The 21,849-nt window shown below is 33.6% G+C and overlaps 4 protein-coding genes across 9 annotated transcripts; 2 read left to right on the top strand and 2 right to left on the bottom strand.

Moving 5' to 3' along the window:
* Nucleotides 1-523, bottom strand: LOC126673870 (uncharacterized). The gene has a single exon (XM_050368180.2). The coding sequence runs from the start codon at nt 455-457 to the stop codon at nt 203-205; it is 255 nt and encodes an 84-aa protein (XP_050224137.1). The 5' UTR covers nt 458-523; the 3' UTR covers nt 1-202.
* Nucleotides 524-909: 386 nt separating this feature from the next.
* On the bottom strand, nt 910-4,888 carry LOC126674405 (heparanase-like protein 1). Of its 3 annotated transcripts, none has more exons than XM_050368852.2 (10): nt 4,460-4,888; nt 3,780-4,054; nt 3,605-3,641; nt 3,325-3,508; nt 3,004-3,152; nt 2,678-2,911; nt 2,416-2,605; nt 2,166-2,291; nt 1,942-2,041; nt 910-1,446 (listed from the first exon to the last, which is right to left on the bottom strand). In XM_050368852.2, exons 2-10 carry the CDS (start codon nt 3,990-3,992, stop codon nt 1,066-1,068), a joined length of 1,614 nt encoding a protein of 537 aa, XP_050224809.1. In that variant the 5' UTR covers nt 3,993-4,054; nt 4,460-4,888; the 3' UTR covers nt 910-1,065. The 3 variants fall into 3 exon arrangements, with proteins under 3 accessions (XP_050224809.1, XP_050224808.1, XP_050224810.1); XM_050368851.2 differs by having other exon boundaries at nt 3,780-4,043; nt 4,460-4,887; XM_050368853.2 differs by lacking the exon at nt 4,460-4,888 and adding an exon at nt 4,388-4,442 and having other exon boundaries at nt 3,780-4,043.
* Nucleotides 4,889-11,431: 6,543 nt separating this feature from the next.
* On the top strand, nt 11,432-20,062 carry LOC126675540 (uncharacterized). Of its 4 annotated transcripts, XM_050370195.2 has the most exons (9): nt 11,436-11,939; nt 12,573-12,996; nt 13,093-14,195; nt 15,124-16,920; nt 17,127-18,215; nt 18,383-18,487; nt 18,636-18,725; nt 18,990-19,100; nt 19,180-20,062. In XM_050370195.2, exons 1-9 carry the CDS (start codon nt 11,880-11,882, stop codon nt 19,681-19,683), a joined length of 5,283 nt encoding a protein of 1,760 aa, XP_050226152.1. In that variant the 5' UTR covers nt 11,436-11,879; the 3' UTR covers nt 19,684-20,062. The 4 variants fall into 4 exon arrangements, 3 of the variants coding, with proteins under 3 accessions (XP_050226152.1, XP_050226151.1, XP_050226153.1); XM_050370194.2 differs by having other exon boundaries at nt 12,573-14,195; XM_050370196.2 differs by lacking the exons at nt 11,436-11,939; nt 12,573-12,996 and having other exon boundaries at nt 13,237-13,328; nt 13,417-14,195.
* Nucleotides 20,063-20,158: 96 nt separating this feature from the next.
* On the top strand, nt 20,159-21,745 carry LOC126675541 (F-box protein At5g49610-like). The gene has a single exon (XM_050370197.1). The coding sequence runs from the start codon at nt 20,461-20,463 to the stop codon at nt 21,604-21,606; it is 1,146 nt and encodes a 381-aa protein (XP_050226154.1). The 5' UTR covers nt 20,159-20,460; the 3' UTR covers nt 21,607-21,745.
* Nucleotides 21,746-21,849: the final 104 nt, after the last annotated feature.

The following is a 21,849-nucleotide window of genomic DNA, read 5'->3' on the forward strand; positions in this document are numbered from 1 at the left end:
AACACAAGAGCATAGCAATTAACTCGATAAATAATCAACTGCAACCGGTTATTTAAAGAAAAATATTTATCGTTCAATTTTTCCACTATATTAAAATGATCAAACAACATAAATCACTCAGTTACTCGAAATACAAAAATTATAGTGACAACAGATAAACCCTAAAAGACCAAAACAAACCTAATAATTGGCGAAAGCTCAATCATGTTTCCATGATGCTCTTAATTTTGGGAGCGTAAAGAGAATAGACAACGGCCTGTCTTTTGGCGACATCAAGCTGAGATTTTCCGTCGGAGAAAGCGGCGGAGATAGAAGAAGGGTCGGTTAAGTTCCGATTACCGCGAAACGCGTCGATTGTGCGGCGCTTAGAGTATTCTCTGATGTTGTAATCGGAGAACTGGCGAGCTGTGCGGAGTAGTGATCGGCATAAAGACAGTACTTCTCCTCTTGACGCCATTTTTGCTGCCTTTGGTTCTTTCAATTTTAACTCGCTCACGGAGACGATGAATACCTTCTATTCTAGATATCTCTCTCTGCTATTCAATTGCGTAAAACGATGCCGTATTTAATATCTCCAAAAGTCTCGTTTTGGTCCCTTAAGATAAAATAAAGGCCTAATTGTCTCGTAAAAGTTAAAAGTTATAAAAAGTTTGATTTATTTTTAATAAAGATAGAAGCTACCTGGGTTATTTTGATCAAATATCTTTTACTTATTCCTTAGTTTATTGATTATAATTTTAATCATTATTTGAGAAAAGAACTGTAAATATATTTTTCTTTCGACAGAAAGAGAATGAATGCTCGTCCGATCTTTGATCCTTATGAAGTGAAAAAGAAACTATATTGAACCTGTACGCATTTTCCGACAATATCATAAATAGTTTGTTTTTGGTATTGACTTGATCTTCATGATGTAAATCTATTCATTCAATCTTATTTTTTCTCCAAAACATTACAAATAAACTATAGCTTGTCCATAATTACAATTACCATAAAATTGCAGTTTCTGCAACTTTATTCATATACACCACACTTATAAAGCTAAACAATATTGAGAATAACCAATTATGCACAAGAGGGAGCATCAAAATTTGGAAAAACTACGAAAGAAATTGACAAAGGACTAACGTATATCGGGGATTTCACATTATTATGGACAGGCTCTAACCTCGGAATGTCTCCCTCTCCGGTAAGCTCTAATGGAATTCCATTGAGAAGCATGGTTTGGCTTTGAAGATATCCATTTTTTGGAGTTAAATGGTACTCCTCTCTCGTTAATGATTCATCGGATGCTTCGTTTCCGATCCATGAAACTGATCTCTTAAGGCCACGCGCGAAAGGGCTTTCTTCTTGAATGCTGTGCAGCTCCATTGTCATGCTATTTTGAGCACTGATTGTAAAAGATGTCTGATTGCTTAAGTTTATGAGTAGTAAAGTTACACCTGCCTGTTTTAAACCAAAAAAATAAACAAACAATCAAGATGTGAGCTCAGTGAAGTAACAGAACTTTGTTGATGTAACATCCCATATTAAAAATGTGAAGTGGTTTATGTGGTTTATAATGCTCAAGATTTGACAACTAAATTAACTTGAGTTAACTATTTTGGAACAGTAGTAGAAATGTGACCAGAAGGAGACCGGTTCATCGGAGAACCAACGCACTCGGAGGACTAACACTCGGAGTGCAGGTCTGGGACTGAGCTCATTACATGTGGTATCAAAGCCGGCCTAAGCACTATTGTGCTGAACTGGACTAAGAGGAGACCGATTAACCGGTGAACCACAACATTCGGAGTGCAGTCTGAGACTGAGTTCAGTTGCCAATTAGGGGATGAATGTTTAGCTTATAATGCTCAGTGTCTTTAATGCCTACATTGCTTGCTCTAAAAAATTCTGATGAAAGTTTTCTTTATAGTTTGTAGAGTTAAAAGACAGTCTTACTCTTCCTTTTGTACAATGGGCATAAGCACGCAGGTACGGCGAAGCATCGCTACCAACAGCCAGAACACCTTTTCCCATAAGTCGATTCCATAGGAGGGCACTATTGAGAACCAAAAAAGCAAGAATTTCATATTAGATGTACGTTTTCAAGAGAAACCAAAAAGAAAATAAAGAAGGTGGCCTCTAATCTTGATTGAGAACTAAAAAAAATGCCATGCTCTTGCCTGTAATAGTCAGGGTTTGGCGCAAGTGTGGTTGTATTCAGGAGACCGTAATTTCCGCCAACTAGTGTCTGCCTGCAATATGCTTTTGTGTTGTACTTGGATGCCAGTCCAAGTTGATCTAAGTACCTGAATCAGACAAATATCTTAAGCCATCATTATAAATCTCAAGTAAACTCTATGCCTTGATAGCTAAATTTTTATTCTGCATATTAGAATGCATAATTGAAGCAAATTAGGGAAGCAAGATTACCAAAAGCTATTCACAAATGTATTAGAGACATGTCGTCCGCCACTGTTATAGGCGCCACCGGATTCACCAACCCACGCAGAAGACCACGGACCATTCTGTTGAATGGTTTGAGCAACACCACTGAATGTTTCTGTTATCTTGCTCAAGAAATGGGGATCCAGTATTTTACTCACAATGTTCGGATCGACACCTGCAACGGAATAGGGACTTATGTATTTACAAGAAAAATTACTACCAAATAACAGCACATGATGCAGCTTACCTGCTCCTAGATTGTATATGTGATGAGTCAAAACATTGACTATGCCGGAACCTGAAACCTGAAGCAACTTGGCATACCACTGCTGATCAAAAAATCCTCCAGGTGCTACAAGCGAAGGCTTGAAATCCGAGTTCTTATACAAATCAGATATAATATTCTTAAGGTTAATTAAATCTTTGCCGTAGAGTTCTGCGTTCACACTTGCACCAACACCACTTCCGCTTAATTCATTACCTGTCAGAAAGAAGACAACACGAGAGAATAAGGCGAGAGAGTCTGAGAGGCAATGAATTTAAACAGAAGAGAACTCTGACTGAGTTTTATACCAAATTCCCATGAATCTATCTTGTATCCCTTTGAGACGGTGTACTTCATAAAATCATAAGCATTGGCGGAATCCCAAGCTCCTCCCCAAATGCCCCTCCTGATCTGGTGCCTTCCGTGGAGAGCATTCAAGCCAAATGTCACAATAGCCCTGCATATGAAACTTATATGAGAGGGCACACTAGTAGTAAGGCATTTCAGGTTCAAATCCCCCGGAATTGGAAATCAGAGCTCAGGGAAATTCCGAAACCAAAAGGTTTCGGTTTTTCAATTATTCAGTGAAAGATTATATAAATACTTATGGTTAAAATGCAAAATCTTACCCAGTTCTACGGAATAAAAGATTCAACTCATCCCACCGGTTCATATGTAAGCATCCCTTTGAAAATCCGAACAGCCCATATTTCATCTTTTGAAATGGACGGCAAGGATACTTCAAATCTCCTACATCATATATCACTTCGTCTTGCAAAGAACCTCCTACTCGTATTCTCAAGTGCCCGAAAGCTACAAAGAAAAAAAAAGACCACTAAATTACATTTCGATATGTAGAATGAGATTATCATTCATTAAGCTATAATTTCTCTCAAAAATAGTTCAGACCTTGGATAGCTTTTGCAAGAAGGGGTTGAGACAAGTTCTGAAAATACAGAACAACAATATACAATTGTCAAAATTGATCCAAACTTTCTCTAATTTCAATTTCAATAAAATTCAATCCGAAAGCCAATTAAACAATTCAATAGCTCATTCAGTTTCATCAAGTTCCAAATCTCACCAAATTGATGACAGATGAATAGCCCCATGGACATTGGTTGTAGTCACACTTATCATGAGGCCACCAATCAAGAGTAGCACAGATGAAATTCTCATCAGTTTTCGCGATCGTAACAGTCCCATCAACCATAATTGTGGCATGTTTAACATCTTCTTGAGCAAAAATTACAGGCAGAGAAGCCAAAATTAACAGTAAAGACAGGGAGAACCCCATTGGAAGATCCACTGAAATTGCCTCACCACAGCCTTAACTTATCCAGATGAACTGCAAGTGCACTAATCAAAATTACAAAACAATTGAAGAACACATAAACTTTACATCATTACAACATCCCCTAAAAGAAAATTACAGAAACAGTTTGCATAACTGACACTATTCAAATCAAGATTCAAGATGGGAAATTTTCAATGTACCAAAACAAATAATCTAGCTAAAATTCAGTTTCTTTATGGTTCCACACGATCTAATATTACAAAACTAGAAAATCCTAATAAACCAACTAAGAATTCACTGCTAATTTTCAAAAGGGCAGCCGAGATTAATCATCAATCTTAATAAAGCAGAGTTCTTGATTAGTTTAAAACATAATTAACACAAAAAAACATTACCAAAAGAAAGCAAATTTCACATAATTCAACAACTAATGAAAAAAAACATGAAAAACTCAGTTGGAAACTGACCTTAAAAATCAAATAAACATGAAGAATGCAGTGAAGCTGAATCTTGAATAAAGGGGAAGTTTCCTTGTATAGAAAAAAACCAATAATAATGCAATTTTGTCAAAAAGTTGTCCTTTGAATCTCTATTTTCACCTTTTTTTGTTGGTTCCAATCATGTTAGCTAAAATGGGCAAGTCTTAAAACAAAGAAATAAAAAGTAAAGTCAGTGATTATAGTTATAGAGTTCAGTGTAAGCATGAAATTCTGTGAATTACTAATTAAGTGTGTGAAACAGTTAGGCTAGTAATAGAAAATATTATATTTGGAGAAAAAAAGTAAAAAAAGTTAGTGGATTTTAGATTAGATTTTGTGTTAAGTTTTAAAATTCCAAAATGAGGAGTGTGAGCTCTAAGCTACTTAGCTTTAAGTGGAAGTTATGCCTTTCTCACCAAATCTTTGTTGTGTTGGAGACCTTGCTTTTCTTACTAGTAATGTCAAACCTCAAGAAATTGTTTTATTTGTATAGTGAAGCCAATCTCTAAATTTTTTAGCTAATTTTTTTAAATGAAGATAGAATCTAGCTACGTTAGTGATTAAATATTAAAATTTATGTTGAAATAACAAGCCGTGATGAGATCCGGATTGAATCTAAAATTTCAAGGTGTAATTAGAGAGTTTAACCATTCGAGTGAGCCCTCACATAAAAATCAGCCTCTAAATTGATTTAATTGTTAGAAAATAAGATAAAAGGATTAATATAATACTACTAGATTTGTATATGAAATTATGTCACTAATTAATTTGTTTTAATCATATTAATGTTGAAATGTAATTTTTTTTTATTGTGATAAAAGTGTATTAAATATTTAGATATCTTTTATTCAATGGTGATATTGAAATTCTGTTTCAATCCGCCTTAATTTATAGTCCACCTTTAACTTTTTGCAAATTCAGTTTAATTTCTCTCTAATCGTAAATCCTACCTCATTTTCTTAAAATTTTCTACTACAATCCGAATATAAATTTATTCCACCCTCTTAGTAAATATGTCATTAGTCTTTTAAATAGATATTTTATAGTTCGAACTGTCTCTTTTTTTTCATTGTTGGAGACAGAAGAGTGTTTGTAGGAGAAAGTGAACTCACGATTTTAGCAAAATACTGCTCAACGTTTATACTTATACCATTTGAGTTCAATTTATTGTATTTGATTTAAATTTTATCATTTGCTCCACATTTCGAGCTGCTCGAATATAAACATTTCCAGCTCGAATATAATTATCTTATTGACATTAAATTTGATCATACAAACATTATGCATTTATCCCTAAACGTGCGAATATGTATGCATCAAAGTTGTACACTCTTTTTGATGGATGAAAGTCGTGACTTTCCAAACTATAAAATTAGTATGACATGATTGATATAGCATTCGAATGCAATGATACAATTTAAGTGGCGAAATTAAAAAATTAAAAAATTAAAATAATACTAATATATTCAGTCAAATAAATAAATAAAATATTATTATAATATATAAAAAGAATTACAAAGAATGATTGGCAGTAGAAACAGTGGCTGCCACCTTAGTTGTTTAGTTCAACTCCTTGCTATCACACATAAAACAGAACTTTATAGAGACTTGTTGTGAAGGCCAAATATCTAAAAAAGTAAAAAATTTAATAAAAATTTAATTTTTTTAATTTTATTCGGTTTATTATGAAATGCATGATTTCATTTTAATTTTATCCAAATACATAATTTTATTTATATGGCGCTGATTTGTGTCAATGCCACATCAGCGCCACGTAGGTGTCGTATGAGCAAAATTATATAGTTGTATATTATTGAAACGAAATCATGGCTTTCATGATAAATTGGATAAAATTAAAAAGTTTGAATTTTCGTGATTTTCTACTCATTTAGTCTTTTGTGTCATATCTATTTGAGTATTTTATTTTATTTTATTCAGCTTTAAATGTAAAATTATGGATTTGTGGTATATAAATTGGCCAGCGACATAATCTTCATTTTAAGGAAAAAATATATTTAAGGCTGTCGCACACTTTATTTGGAATTCTATTAAAAAATATGCAAAATATAAACAATTAAACCTTTCACATGATCAATGATTCCTTATTAGTAATTTAATGGCAAAAATATTAGTACTAGTCTATTTGAACAAAACGACGCAACAAGTAGCACGTTCAAAAGGAATGATAGGTATTCAGTGATTTAGATTAATCATGTCTTTAGTGGACTTTACATGCAACATTATTAAAAAAGCTTAATGCCTTTAAAAAAAACCCAAACTTTTTACCCTTTTCAATCCTATTCTGACGTTAAAAATTTATTAATTTTATCTTATTTTACATTTGTTCATTTCAATTGTACCCTGAAGTATAAAATTGACTTTTTTTTATTTGACAAAAGTTTAATTTTTTTTAAAATGATCAATTTAATATAAAAGTTAATCTAATGCAAAAAAAGTCAATTTATAGAAGTTTTTTGAACTTATGCCAAATAAAAAAAGGTCAATTTTATGTTTCAGTGTACAATTGAAATGAAAAAATACAAAATAGGGTAAAATTGACTGATTTGCAACGTCAGAGTAGGATTGAGAAGAGGATGAAAGGTCGGGGTTTTTTTTAATACATTAAGCCTATTAAAAATCACTTTTCTCAAACCCGACCTGGCCGGTTCAATTGGAAAATCCAGGAACCGGTGCCTCGATCGATCCGCAATGTCTTTAAAATTCTTTTTTATAAGACCGTTGAAAACATATTGACCTGTCCGGTTACCAGCCGACCCATATAACTCGATCTGAATAAATTGGGTTTGCGGGCCTTTTTTTATTTGATTTAACCTATTTTTTTATTTTAAACCTGTTATTTATTTATTTCAAACTTATCAATTTAATGACCGAATCGATTTTGATAACATTGTTAAAAACTAAACAGGTAAATGATGTTTAATAATTTTTTAAAGTTATTAGTTTGTTTGTTTTGATTTAAATTATATATTTACATCACTTTAAAAACTATAAAAATTTAAAAATTTGGTTGTCTTTCATAAAAGTCCAAAGATTTGAATTTAAAAGTGATGGTGCCTAGTTGCGCTACTTATGATAATATGATAATATCTATCTTTTTTTTTTAGAAAATGGAAATATCTAACTCTATCTATAAGTAAATAACAAAGGAATTATTTGCCAAATTTTATTTTTTCCAAAGTATTTACCCTATTTTTGACTATGTTTCTCTTATTTCCCACGCTACCTATTTTTGTAATTTATTTATAAAAATACCCACTATATACATTAGTTTTATCTCATATTAGTTTAAATTTTTATATAACCACTTTTTTTCTCTTTCTCTTCTCTCTCCAAGTTCTCTCTTCTTTCTTTTTCTTTTTCTTTTGATTTTCAGTTTGTCTCTTCCGGTTGCTTTGCCGTTTGTCTTTTCCGTTCGCTTTTCTGTTCGTGCTTCCGTTCGTCTCTTCCGTTCGCACTAGTCCGTTCATCTCTTCCGTTCGCGCTATGAATTTCTCGCCATCGTTTTTAGATTTGTGTAGTTTTTTATGTTTTTGTGATGATTTAAACATTTTGTAAATAAATTATTGTAAATCTATAATTTTTTTATTTATAAAATTGTTCTATTATTTCTCTTATTCATAGATTTGTTTACTGCTACTGATTTTGTAAAGAACAAATTGATTTATGGTGTATTTGTAGTGATTTTATAATATATTTACGTTATAGTGTATTTTTGGTGTATTTGTTGTGCATTTCTGGTGATTTTCGGAATATCTATATTTTTTGGTGTATTTCTGCCGTTTTTTTTAGTATACTTATGTTGTATTTGCAGTGTTTATGGTGTATTTGCAGTGTTTATTGTGTATTTGCAGTGTTTTTATGGTATAAACCACAAAAACACTACAAAAATGTCATAAATACACTATATATACACTATACATACATTATATCTACACTATTTTTACATCACACATCATAAAAACACTATATATACACTATACACTATAAAAACACGATAAAAAAATTACAAGAAAAAAATCTATAATTTTTTTTTTATTAAAAATTAAAAAGCTGTGCAATCGGTCAGTTCGGTCGACCGAACCGAAAACACCGAAAACCGAAATTGGGTGAAAACCTAAAACCAAAAAAAGGTATTTGTAAAATTAAAAAAAAGTATTTTTTGTAAATAAAAAAAGTCAAAAAAAAGTCAAAAACTGACATATAAAAGTATAAATAAGTTACCGAAACATGTATTGTAAAATTTTATGAATGAATAATGATAAATTTTAGGTAAAATATATATTTGTAGTCTTGTATTATTATATATTTTTTTATTAGGTCCATTTAATTTTGTTTGCTAAAATTGAGCTTTTATATTTTTAATTGTATAGATTAGATTCCTTCATTATGAAAATAAAAAGCGTGTACTCTACATGTTAATATATTTGGAACAAAAAAACTTATTTATTTTCTGCATTAATTTTTTATTTTGGCTTCCCGTATTTTTATTAAAAATAAAACCCTTTATCAATTTTAGTTGGTCTAACTTGATACCATTAATACTCCTTGTGACTAAAAGACCTATTGTCTATAAAATTAAAAGTATTATGATTGTATATAAATAGAAGTGAACTAAAAAAAATATAAAAATTCAAATATATCTTTTTCCGAAATTTTAATTAAGACCATAAATATTAAAATTTCAATAGAAAATGTCCTTTTTCCAATTTAATATGATCGTTTACATTTAATTAAATTCTAGAAAACCCATTACCAATTCCATGCGTTTCTTAACAAATTGAGATCTCAACAACCTTGCCATGAATACACCTCGTTATGTCAAATACCAACCCATGTCTACAAATTGTATTGTCACCTGTAATTGAACCATTTATTACAACAAAACAGTGGTAGTGTAAAATAAATGAATATGTTATTGAAAACAAGTGATTGGCACCAATAAAATTAATAAAAACAATTAAGATAAATTTGATATAATATTTTTGTATTTTCTATATAAATATCACATTTTTAATATCCAAAAATAATATACTAATAAATAAAATATTCGTACAGAAAAATAAAGAATGAAAAATAATAAAAACTAGCAAAATTTATAGAAAGACCGATTTTTTTTAAAATTCCTTAATGAAATATAATTCACAGCTTTTTTTATAATAAATTTTATATTTTAAGATTATCTTTAATTTGATAAATTTTATATTCAAGTCATGCATAACAATTTATTTTCATAAATTTAAAATTTAATAAACATTTTTAAAAAAATTCAATTGTATTGCGAAAAGAGAAATAATTTTGATTTTACTTTAATTTTTAATTCTTTAAGAAAAAAATTGGTTGAGTTTTACTCTTACTATCTCATTTATAAAGTTTTTTTTATTACTTTTACAGGTTTTAATATAATTAAATTTTTATATTTTAAATTTGTTGTTTTATTTTAATGATTGGACATAAATTTATAATAGTTAATATTAAGTAAAATTTTAAAGTAAACAATAAAAAATAAAACACAAAATACAACTTTTTTTGTATAAAGAAACAAAAAGTGCTAGTTTCATAAAATTAGTAATCTTTTTGACTAATTTTACAAGAATTAAAAAGTTTATTAATTTATTAAAAAATTTCAACAGTACTCTTCAAATGTTAAAGGTGAATTTTTATGATGCTATTATATTTAATGTCATACAATAACATTATACAAATATTTAAATATTTTTATTTTGGGTTAATTACATATAAAATCACCACCTTTACACGAATTTTCAAAAATAACACGACCTTTAAAACGTGTCAATTCAGGGCATCACCTTTCATTTCTTTTCAAAAACAACATGAGCACGTTTTTTGATAAAATTTTGCTGACTTGGACACCAGATGGGAGCGACACGTGTCATGCCATGTTAGCAAAAATGCCACTAAAAATGTGCCTGTGTTATTTTTAAAAAGAAATGAAAGATGGTGCCCTGAATTGCCACGTTTTAAAGGTCGTGTTATTTTAGCAATTTCGTGTAAAGGTGGTGATTTTATATGTAATTAATCCTTTTATTTTTGATATCAAATATGATAATGTTCTATTTTTATGGGACATCATTTTTTTTAATTTTTACGGAATGAAGAGAGTACTCCATCCAGTCCATAATATTTATCGCATTTGACTTTCACATAAGAATTAAAAAAGTAATCAATATGTCTTAATTTATAGGCATTTTTACTAAAATATTCCTATCTTGAAACTTGTTAACATTTATAATTTCTATTTTTATTTGTGTTGCTGTATTTTTTCAATAAATTATTTGGGGATAAAATTGGAAAAATAGCAATTAATGCTTTTTTTTATATGTTAAAGGGATAAATATTATGAACTAATTTTTTTTTCCAAATACGATAAATATTATAAACCGAAATGAATATTAATTTATACTCGCTTCGTCCCGTTTAAGGAGGGACGGATGAATTTAGCACTAAAATTAATAAAATAAGACAATAAAAATCACAAACTTTAGCATGTTTTGCAAATTTAATATAAATTTTTAATTTTAGCAAATTAATACATCAGATTTTGATTTTTTTTGCAATTTTATCGCCGAGCAATTTTGCATCAGAAAAATGCTGATATGTACGCCGGAACAATGGTTATTCCGGTATACACATCAGCATTATTTTCTTTTTTTCTGAAGAAAAATTGATCGGTGCTAAAATTGCAAAAAAACAAAATTAATGTGTTAATTTGTCAAATTAAAAATTCGTGTTAAATTTGCAAAACACATTAAAATTAATGATTTTTTACGCTATTAAGCCTTTCTTAAATGGGAGGGGATATAATTTTAAATGGTTGAAACTACTAACTAGAACTCATGTAAATCGATAAAGTAGTTCTAAAAAGAACAAACATTTGTTAGATAATATTTTGCAATTTGGTCCAAAATAAAAGCAATTAGTTTATAATAACCCAAAGAAAAAGTTGCACTTTTGACCATCTTCTTCCTTTTCTACCTACAAAAGCTCACATTCCCTCCTTTCTTGCCTTGAGAAATCCTAAAACAAAACCCTAATAAAAACCTAAAAATCCCTTAATTTTTTTGTGAAGCATTTCACTGTACCTTACCCAACTTACCCACATTTTCTCTTACTATCCTTTTTCTAAAATTCAATAACACAAAATTTTATTTTTCCCACTATCACTTATTTAGCTTTAATTTAGTTTTTGATCAAAATCCAATCTTTTTCTTACCCACGTCATGATCATTGATTCTTGTCATTGCCCAATTCAATTTTTATCATCAGGATAATGTATGATTGATAAATTTCACATTTTGATGTACATGTTGAGGGGTATTTTTTGATGAGAAGTTCAATAATTGACCCCCTTGTAAACGGGAGTTGATAGATGGATGGCAGTGGAGAGGCAGTGGATGATCAGGGTTCAGGATGGTTTCAAGTGAAAAAGGTTTTAACTTTTATAATCAAACTCTTTTAAGCATTGGATTATGTTTTGCTGTAATTTTTGTGTTAATGTTGCTAATAAAAAGAAAAAAAAATGAAGTTAAATATGGGATATTACCAAATGCACCTTTTTTTTTTAATCTTGTATGATATATTTAATTTGTTAATAATAGTGTCAATTTCCAAGTTTTAGGATTTTGTTCTTATAGTCTTGTCAATGGTTTCAAATTGTTTTGATGTACTAGCTAAAAATTGCTTATTTTAATTACTAACCAAGCAAGTTGGTCCTATATTTGGTCCATATGATAATTAAAATGTTCCATTGCATCTCTTTTAACCTTGTGGAGAGGCTGCATACGAGTTTTAATGATTCTCCATGGCCTGCAGAACAAATACATGACTTCATGTTTTTGCTCCAGTTCAAATTGGTGATTTTTTAATGAAACTATTTCGGTCTGCTGATCGTATTTTAAGTTGTTTGGGTGTTTGTTATGGTGTTGATCTGTGAAGAATCCATGAATCTCAGCTTAGTGACTTTGGTCAGAACTCAGAAGCATGCAGCTTGATTGAGTCTCCATTTTGTGCTCGGTTTTTGATTTGTGTTTTTCTTTATTTTTGTTATTGATTTTGCCTCCAGAAGCATAGAAGTGGTGCAAAGTTTTCCATACAAGGTTGGTCTAGGGGACTTTTGGGGAAGAATGGTTCTAATATCACCAGTGAAAAAAATGGGAAAGTTAAGAATAAAACCCAAATTCCAAAGAAAGGAGTAAACTTGTCTGTACACGGCCAAGGCAGTGTTGTTAGCTCTGTTTCATTGGATATTGAAGTTGGAAATGATGCGTCCTGCTCTAATAAATCAGTGATTAAACAAGATACTAAAGACGATGAATCTCCAAAGTTGTCACAATTGTTGGTTGCTAATTCCAGTCCTAGAGCTGGAGATGCTAAAATTCTTTTAGATGTGGTTCCTAAAATTAAATGGGGTGATCTAGAGGATGATGTTTTGATAAGGCATCATGAAAACACTTCACAAGGTGTTGCCAAATGCAGCGGTACTGGAGGTAACTATTTGGTGGCTACGATGCATGATAACAATTGTCATCTGCACACGGATTCTTCTTCTCTTACTGACTTAGAACAAAATAAATTGAGTGCAGAACCTGCAGATGATACATCTCATTATGAAACTATCTCAGTGACTAACAAGGAAGATATGATTGAAGCAACTTGTAAAGAGGGGAGTGGAAGCTCTTCAAATCATACGGAAGTACCAAATTCAAATGGAAAAATTAGTGTTCCAAATGATGTTGGAGACTGCAAGAATGTCGATAATGAATCTTTTAAAACGACAGACAATCACTTGAGTTCTACATGTCGCTCGGGTGAGGCTGAGGTAGTGTTGAAAATTCAGATGCCTGTTGTTCTATCTGAGGTAAATGATTCTGATATTCCAAACGTACCTAATAAGATTAGAAATTCAGCAATGATTTTACAGGAGAGTGAGTCGGAGCTTACAGAAAATGGCGAGCCTGAAATTTCCACGGAGGCTGATATAGTGGTGAAACTTCAGATGCCTGTCATATCTGCAGAAAATGAGTCAAAACCCTCCGAATTACAAATCACAAATGGGAATTGTGGCAGTGTGGTGATTCCCTTGGATAGTGAATCAGTTTGTCTTGAAAATACTGATTCTGAAATCTCCAGCGATGCAGGAACAGTGGTAAAGATTCAGTTACCTGTTATATCTGAGGTAAATGAGCCACAAATCTCTGAAGTTTCTGTCAGAAATAGGAAATCCAGCCCGGCATTAGTTGCCCGGGATAGGAAGTCACTTGCAAGGGAGAAGTATGGATCTGAAATATTAGGACAATCTACCAAAATAGCTCTTGTTGAAGGCTGCAGCAATCCACCTGATACAGCAGTAAATAATGAGCTGTTGAAGGCCCACACTGTAAGCCCCTTCGAAGATGGTGGCACAAATGAAAGCAAAGAAAGGTTTAGGGAACGGCTCTGGTGCTTTCTGTTTGAGAATCTTAACAGGGCTGTTGATGAACTTTACCTCCTTTGCGAGCTAGAATGTGATGTAGACCAAATGAAAGAGGCTATACTTGTTCTTGAGGAGGCAGCATCTGATTTTAAAGATCTGACTACTCGAGTTCAGGAGTTTGAGAATGTGAAAAGATCCTCTTCTCAATCAATTGATGGGATCCGAACTCCTTTGAAGTCTGACCATCGTAGGCCACATGCTCTTTCATGGGAGGTAAATGCTTCTCTGTTTTTCTTAATGCAATAAGTTCACTTTCAAATCTTTTTCTTACTGTTAGTTTCTTTAATAAGAGATGTTACTTGATTGCCTGAAAGAATAAAGGAGTTCTCGACTTCTTCCTATTCTATTCTGTAGTCACCAAAGGAGTTTTTTTGTAGAGTTCCCCTGAAGTATGATAATGCAGTTCTTATACTTCTTTTCATTTTTAACATTAATGCTTTGTCATGTCTGACATGTCCTAGACATTCTAGAACCTGAATACTTAATTATAATATCAAGAAAACATAGATAGAATATACGGAAAGTCGTTTTTTATTTGTGACGATCTTTTCAAATAATGCAGTGCAAAAACACTCTGTTGAAATTGCGCTAAACAAGTGTGAAAATGAAAATCACAATACCAGGAATATATACGTAAGGTTCAGTGGTATCTAATTATATATCTTTTTATTATCTTTTCCTGTCTTCTAGTGTTCTCTTGTTCCCAAAGTTCTAAATTTTTAGTATAATGCTTATGGTCAGACATATCCTTATCTTTCTTTGTTTGCAACTATAAATCCTCATTGTGCATCAGTTAGAAAGTCTCTTTTTGGGTGATGAATGGAATTTGTCTTTAGAATCCTTTTGGTTTGCCATTGTACACATGGGAAAATCAACATAAACAATTTTTTTGACAAAGACTCAGTGTAGAGATTGCTTTGGAAATGTATTTGTCGATTTGTGAAGTCATCTACATGTCTGATGGTTGATTTGTGTTTACAGTGCTTGCCCCCATAGTCATTTAGAGGATAGTAATAAAGTTTTGTTTTTTGTTTTTTTTTCAACATGTAAATTTCTTTTTACTTTTTGCTTGGTAAATTATAACCATCTTTCATTTATTTAGCTTACTTGAAAATTGCTAGTGATTTATTGCTCAGTGCAGGTTCGAAGAATGACTACTTCACCTCATAGAGCTGAGATATTATCTTCATCTTTGGAGGCTTTTAAGAAGATTCAGCAAGAAAGATCTGACATGCTTGCAGCTAACGACGAAAAAGCTTTTTTGGCTGAGCCTTTAAGTCGTCATCATGTGCCTGGTAATAATGTGAGGAAATTAGCAGGGAAAAGTGACGGTAAAGATCCAATTGTGAAATCAAAGAAACAAAATGGATATTCAGATCCTTCTCAAGGTAGCTTGAGTGGTGATAAGCGGTCTGTTGAATCAGGCAGATCCAATAAAGTAAATTCTTCTGTGAACAATCGTGACCATCCTTATAACTCTTCTTCATCTGATATCAACGTATCTTTATTGTCTTCTAGAGACATTTCTGCTCTCTCTGGCGCTGGAAAAAGCAAAAGAGAATCTGAAGCAGAAAAACTGCTTCATAAGAAAGAGAGAATATCGGTAGAAAGTGCTGTTGAGAAAAACCTAAAATTCATGGATCCACTGCAGAAACAGATTCCTATTGCAGAGAAAGATAAGGAAAAGAGATGTTCTACTTCATGGAAATCAATGTATGCATGGAAGGAGAAGAGGAACTGGGAGGACATACTTTCATCACCTTTCCGTGTCTCATCTCGCGCGTCACATTCTCCAGGTTTGAGCAGAAGAAGTGCTGAGCGCACACGCATTTTGCATGATAAACTAATGTCACCTGAGAAAAAGAAGAAAACTGCTTTGGATCTAAAAAAAGAAGCTGAAGAAAAACATGCACGGGCTACGAGAATCAGAAATGAGTTGGAGAATGAAAGAGTTCAAAAGCTTCAGCGAACTTCTGAAAAATTGAATCGAGTAAATGAATGGCAGGCTGTGCGCACTACGAGGTTACGAGAGGGAATGTATGCACGGCAACAGCGCAGTGAATCCCGACATGAAGCTTTTTTAGCCCAAGTCGTGAGGAGAGCTGGTGATGAAAGCAGTAAAGTTAATGAGGTTCGCTTCATTACTTCTTTGAATGGCGAAAATAAGAAGCTTATGTTGCGTCAGAAACTTCAGGATTCTGAGTTGAGGAGAGCTGAAAAACTTCAAGTGATAAAAATTAAACAGAGAGAAGATATGGCTAGAGAAGAAGCTGTTTTGGAAAGAAGAAAACTCATTGAAGCGGAAAAGTTACAGCGGCTTGCTGAGACGCAGAGGAAAAAGGAAGAGGCTCAAGTCAGGAGAGAAGAAGAACGCAAAGCATCAAGTGCGGCACGTGAAGCAAGAGCCATTGAGCAGCTTCGGCGGCGGGAGGAGCGAGCCAAGGCCCAGCAAGAGGAAGCTGAACTATTGGCTCAAAAACTAGCTGAGAGACTTAGTGAGAGTGAACAGCGTCGCAAGTTTTACTTGGAACAAATACGAGAGAGGGCATCTATGGATTTCAGGGATCAGTCCTCACCTTTAATCCGCCGTTCTATAATCAAGGATTTTCAAGGCCGGTCAACGCCAACTAACAATGGCGAAGGGTACCAAGAAAACAGTGTAGCAGGTACAGGAGGCTCTACTCTTGCCCCAGGAAATGGCACTTTGCAACACTCTCTGAAACGGAGAATTAAGAAGATTCGGCAAAGACTTATGGCTCTAAAGTATGAATATTCTGAGCCTTTAGCTAGCTCTGAGAATGGTGGTATTGGTTATAGAACTGCAGTGGCAACTGCAAGAGCAAAACTGGGAAGGTGGCTTCAAGAACTTCAAAGATTACGACAGGCAAGAAAAGAAGGAGCCGCAAGCATTGGTTTAATAGCAGCGGACATCATCAAGGTACTTGTTATGTTCCTTTACATAGACACTATTAAAAGCACCATATAAATATTAATATGAACCATTGTTCCGTTAAATAAATGGTGGACGTTGTTGCAATATTTCGACATGACTATACTATAAAAAATGTTCTTTATTTTATAGTATAGCCATGTTAATAGATACTGTAATAAAGTATTAAAAATGTTCTTTGTTTTGTGGAACAGTTTTTGGAGGGAAAAGACCTTGAGCTGCAGGCTTCTCGACAGGCTGGTTTGCTTGACTTTATTGCTTCTGCACTTCCTGCTTCTCATACATCAAAACCTGAAGCTTGCCAAGTTACAATACACCTTTTAAAGCTTCTGAGAGTAGTACTATCTTTGCCCACAAATCGCAGTTATTTTCTAGCACAAAATCTTTTACCCCCTATCATCCCTATGCTGTCTGCATCCCTTGAGAACTATATAAAAATGGCTGCATCTTTGAATGTTCCTGGGACCTCCAACTTGCCGTCCAGCAAAACATCCGCTGAAAACTTTGAACCAATATCTGATGTGCTGGATAATTTCTTATGGATTGTCGGAACTGTTATGGGTCATAGAAGTTCTGATGAGCGGGAACTTCAAATGCTTGATGGATTGCTGGAGCTATTGACTGCTTACCAGGTTATTCATAGGTTGCGAGATCTTTTTGCACTCTATGATAGGCCTCAGGTGGAAGGATCACCCTTTCCTTCTTCCATTCTTTTAAGTATACATCTTTTGGTGGTTTTAACATACAGACCCAAAACCACCAATTGCATTGATTGGGATTTATCTCCAGCGGGAACAGCATTTGAATTTGAAAATAAAATGTCCAAACCGGCAGATACTGCGCCTGTTGTGCTCGACTCAGCAAATTTGACTTCTGAAGATTCCCGACCTCCATTGTCTGTATTAAATGGTAGTGAACCTGTTACGCCTCCAGATGTATTAGAGGATAGACAGAATGAATCATGTAATTTAAATAGAAGTGACGAATTATTATTTAATTGCAAAGATGGTGAAAGGAATCCAACTTGCTGTTCAGAAGAGTTGAATGATTCTAACGTTAGACTGAGAGATGTTCCGGACAGAACTCGAGAAATTCTGGTTGAGGAGAAGGATGATAAACACATGGTCAATGTTATTGTAGATCAGAAGAGTGATAACATGTTGAGTCCGAAACAACCAGTAGCCTTTCTTCTTTCAGCCATTTCTGAAACTGGACTAGTTAGTCTTCCCTCTCTGTTGACATCTGTGCTACTGCAGGCAAACAATAGATTGTCTATTGAGCAGGTAAAATCTCTTTATTCACGTTGATACAAATTTCGCCATGGTCATTTAATTGGTCAGTGTTCTCTATTAGTTTGCGTTTTGTTTTGAACTGTTATTTACGCTGCTATTATGACCGTACTATATGTATTATATGCTTATGTCAGATTACTCAATATTTAAATTTTCAGGGTTCTTATATCCTTCCATCTAATTTTGAAGAGGTTGCAACTGGGGTGCTGAAGGTTTTGAACAATTTAGCTCTTTTGGATATTATATTTATGCAGAGAATGCTAGTAAGTGTTATTCATCGATCATATTGGGTTTTGGTTAAAGTGATGGTAGTTTTCTGGCTTAAAAAGATGATAAAAATTCTGTATCCATATTCGAGATTTTTCTCCTTGATTAATAATTTGATTCTTTGTTTCTGAAAATTGTTCACAGGCCAGGCCAGACTTGAAAATGGAATTTTTCCATTTGATGAGTTTTCTTCTTTCTCATTGCACTAGCAAATGGAAAGTGGCCAGCGACCAGGTACCCTTTTGCGTGTTTATTGTTAACTGTGTCAATCCAGAATCTGCTTCTTGAGTTCCTTCAACTGGAATGCTAAACATGTGAAAAATATGAGCTCATCAGCAATATGAATGATACACAAAATGTTGTAGGGATCGCTAGTAAGGTTATTGGATTAACATGAACAGTAACGAGCTTTAATTGTATTGCTATACTTGTACAGCTGTATATCAAGTATCTTTTATTTTTCGGGCGTCAGGCTAAATTATCTTCAATTTTTATCAGGTTGGGTTACTTCTGCTCGAGTCGCTTTTGCTTCTTGGCTATTTTGCTTTGTTCCACCGTGAAAATCAAGCAGTCCTACGGTGGGGAAAGAGTCCTACCATACTTCACAAGGTCAGTAGACAAAATACTATTTTGCTTTGCTGTTGGGTTGTTGAAGATGAAATCTAACTTTTATGATGGAATAAAATAGGTATGCGATCTGCCATTTGTTTTCTTCAGTGATCCGGAGCTGATGCCGATTTTGAGCGGCACGCTAGTTGCTGCCTGCTACGGGTGTGAGCAGAACAAATCTGTGGTTTTGCAAGAGTTAAGTATGGATATGCTGCTTTCTTTGTTAACATCTTGTAGAAATGTTCCGCTGGAAAATTCGTTATTCGAGGATTCTGGAGAAAATAATCAGCAGAATTCTGAACATAGAAAAATTCACGGAGAAGCTGCCTTAAGATCCGGCCGTTACACTGCCAAAAGCACGAGGGTTGCTTCGGGAAAAGGTTGTGCTTTAGTAAATGGTATCAGAGGTGGCAAGACGAAAAGCCAAAGAGATTGCAAAACAACAAAATATAATGAAGATTCTCTGAAACATAATCCGGTGGCTCCTGAAGCTTCTGTTATGCTGCATTGTAGATTCCCAAGTAGTTTTATTGACAGAGCAGAGCGGTTCTTTTCAGCAGGAATAAATGGGGGTGAAGTTTGATTCAATCATAACACTTTAACAAATGCTATATGGCATACACATCAAATTTCTGTAGGCAAATAATCACCATAAGTGCCCTGGACGATTTTTGTCCGAACTGCGGCCGAATGATTAGCAGACACCTGACATATGCAATAAGTTACTTATTATCTAATGATCTGACTTCTGATGCATTCCAACTGCGGTACTAACGGAAGGTGCAATGGAGATGACTGGAATATGGTAGCTGGTACACACGGGAATTCTCATCACTCTGTAAAGTTATAAGAGATTAACTAGCTTCTGCGCTTTTTAAGCTGCATCTTGTTTGAAACTGAAATCAGAGGCTAGTTGATGTATGTTATAAAATTGTATGATATGACAAGCTTCTTTATTTAAATGGCTTATGGTATTCAAAAAGTTCCAAGTTAATGACAAATGTGTGCATGATTAAGAAAAAAAAAAGATATTGGACTTAAGTGTCAATTTATAAGAACTTTGTCTGAACTTGTAATAAGAAGGTGCTTGGAGTTTAGGGACTGTCAATGAAAATTATCCTAGAGTCTCACATTGGAGGAATACTAATATCCAAGCATTTAATTTCAATTCAAATATGAACACCACGTGTCATATATCTCCAACATGGCTAATTAGGTTTAGAATTTCTCCTCACAGAAAAGGATTTTGCAGCAATTGAGCCGCTCATTCCTTATAACTTGCGGCACAAGATAAAATAATTATCAATCGAACAAAGGTAGCGTCGTTTTTTTGTTTTTTTTTCTCAAAATCGAAAGTTGAATGGAGATGAAAGGAAGGAGAGAAGATTGTGATGTTCCTGATACAGTTTGGTTGGAGATTCTGTCAAAACTTCCACAAAAATCAAAGTTCAAATTCAGATGTGTATCCAAAACATGGAATCTTCTTATTTCTGATACATATTACATGGCAACAAAAACACTTTCACCTTGGAATCTTCTTGTTTCTGAAATTTATTTTAAAGATACTCGTCGTCCAGTAGTTCCTTATACAGGCATCCGCTTCGCACTCCCACAGCATTCCGAATTCACCTCTATAGACTTTTCACTCAAATTTCTTCCTCCTCAGGAAAACGGAGAAATTCGAGTTCTCGCATCGAGCAATGGACTCTTATTATGCGGCAACTTGTCGGGATATACTTACTATGTCTGCAATCCTTTAACTGCGCAGTATGTTTCTCTTCCTGACTCTGCTTCTAAATGTGAATTAGCAGGTGTAGGTTTTCTCAGCACGGATAGAGATTACAAGGTAGTGCAGATACGCAGATGCTATCCTGTCCATGATACGGTACGTCTTCGAATCTTTTCTTCTGACGTTGGTGAATGGAAGAGTATAGAGCTGTCATGCCCTCTCCTTCCTAGGATTGATTCCGAATCAGAGCAAGCTGCTGTATTTTTTAATGACACTATGCACTTTTTTGCAAGCCCCGATATTGTTGTAGCTTGTGATCTACACAAAGAGCAATGTCGTTTGATTCACTTGCCTAAAACTGGTAGTTTTCGTCTCATTAGCGACAAACTGCTTCGAGTATGCAATGGTCAGTTGCAATATCTTCAGAGCGTAACACGGTTTGTGTTGAAGCAGAGGCATCAACTCCCTGATTGGGATTTAATTGTGCGGAAACTCGATGATTACGATGCTGGAGAGTGGTCTATACAAGTTAAGATTCCAATGGGTCAGTGTGGACCGACTCGTTTCAGGGTATTGGCTTTCCATCCTTTTGATGTGAATGTAATTTATGGGCAACGTCAAAAAAGCATTTTTTGCTTTAACTTGGAAACCTGGACTTTTGAAAGGGTCAATGATGAAGGTTTTCCACCTCTACTCAGAAGTTCAGCCGTCTTTCCGTTTGTGCTTCCGCCGTGGCCGAAAACTATTCCTCAACCCACCTGGAAAACTATTCCTTGAATTGCCATCTGAGACATTGTTTGGAAACATGATGTTTTATTTGATTTCATTGCTGCTCTTCTATGTAGCAGGTTTATATATTCTTCTTTTTTTAGAATACAATTTTAAATTTTTATAATTTATTAATGCTCAAACGCAATCATTCAATGTGTAATTTATTTCTTGAACAGTACAAAATAAACTCTGCTCATGTGCTCTAATGTGTGGTGCAAAAGAATTAGCATTTGATGAGCCATGACAAGA

Source organism: Mercurialis annua, linkage group LG3 (assembly GCF_937616625.2).
Source record: "Mercurialis annua linkage group LG3, ddMerAnnu1.2, whole genome shotgun sequence".
NCBI classification, from domain to species: Eukaryota; Viridiplantae; Streptophyta; class Magnoliopsida; order Malpighiales; family Euphorbiaceae; genus Mercurialis; species Mercurialis annua.

Bases quoted from the DNA above. Each gene is read 5' to 3' on its own strand.
- LOC126673870 (XM_050368180.2), bottom strand. From the start codon at position 457: ATGGCGTCAAGAGGAGAAGTACTGTCTTTATGCCGATCACTACTCCGC.
- LOC126675541 (XM_050370197.1), top strand. From the start codon at position 20,461: ATGGAGATGAAAGGAAGGAGAGAAGATTGTGATGTTCCTGATACAGTT.
- LOC126674405 (XM_050368852.2), bottom strand. From the start codon at position 3,992: ATGGGGTTCTCCCTGTCTTTACTGTTAATTTTGGCTTCTCTGCCTGTA. The intron at 2,912-3,003 runs GTATAAAACTCA...TCTTTCTGACAG, and splicing joins GATAGATTCATGGGAATTTG to GTAATGAATTAAGCGGAAGT. The intron at 2,606-2,677 runs GTAAGCTGCATC...ATTCCGTTGCAG, and splicing joins CATATACAATCTAGGAGCAG to GTGTCGATCCGAACATTGTG.
- LOC126675540 (XM_050370194.2), top strand. From the start codon at position 11,880: ATGGATGGCAGTGGAGAGGCAGTGGATGATCAGGGTTCAGGATGGTTT. The intron at 16,921-17,126 runs GTACTTGTTATG...TTTGTGGAACAG, and splicing joins TAGCAGCGGACATCATCAAG to TTTTTGGAGGGAAAAGACCT. The intron at 18,726-18,989 runs GTACCCTTTTGC...AATTTTTATCAG, and splicing joins GGAAAGTGGCCAGCGACCAG to GTTGGGTTACTTCTGCTCGA.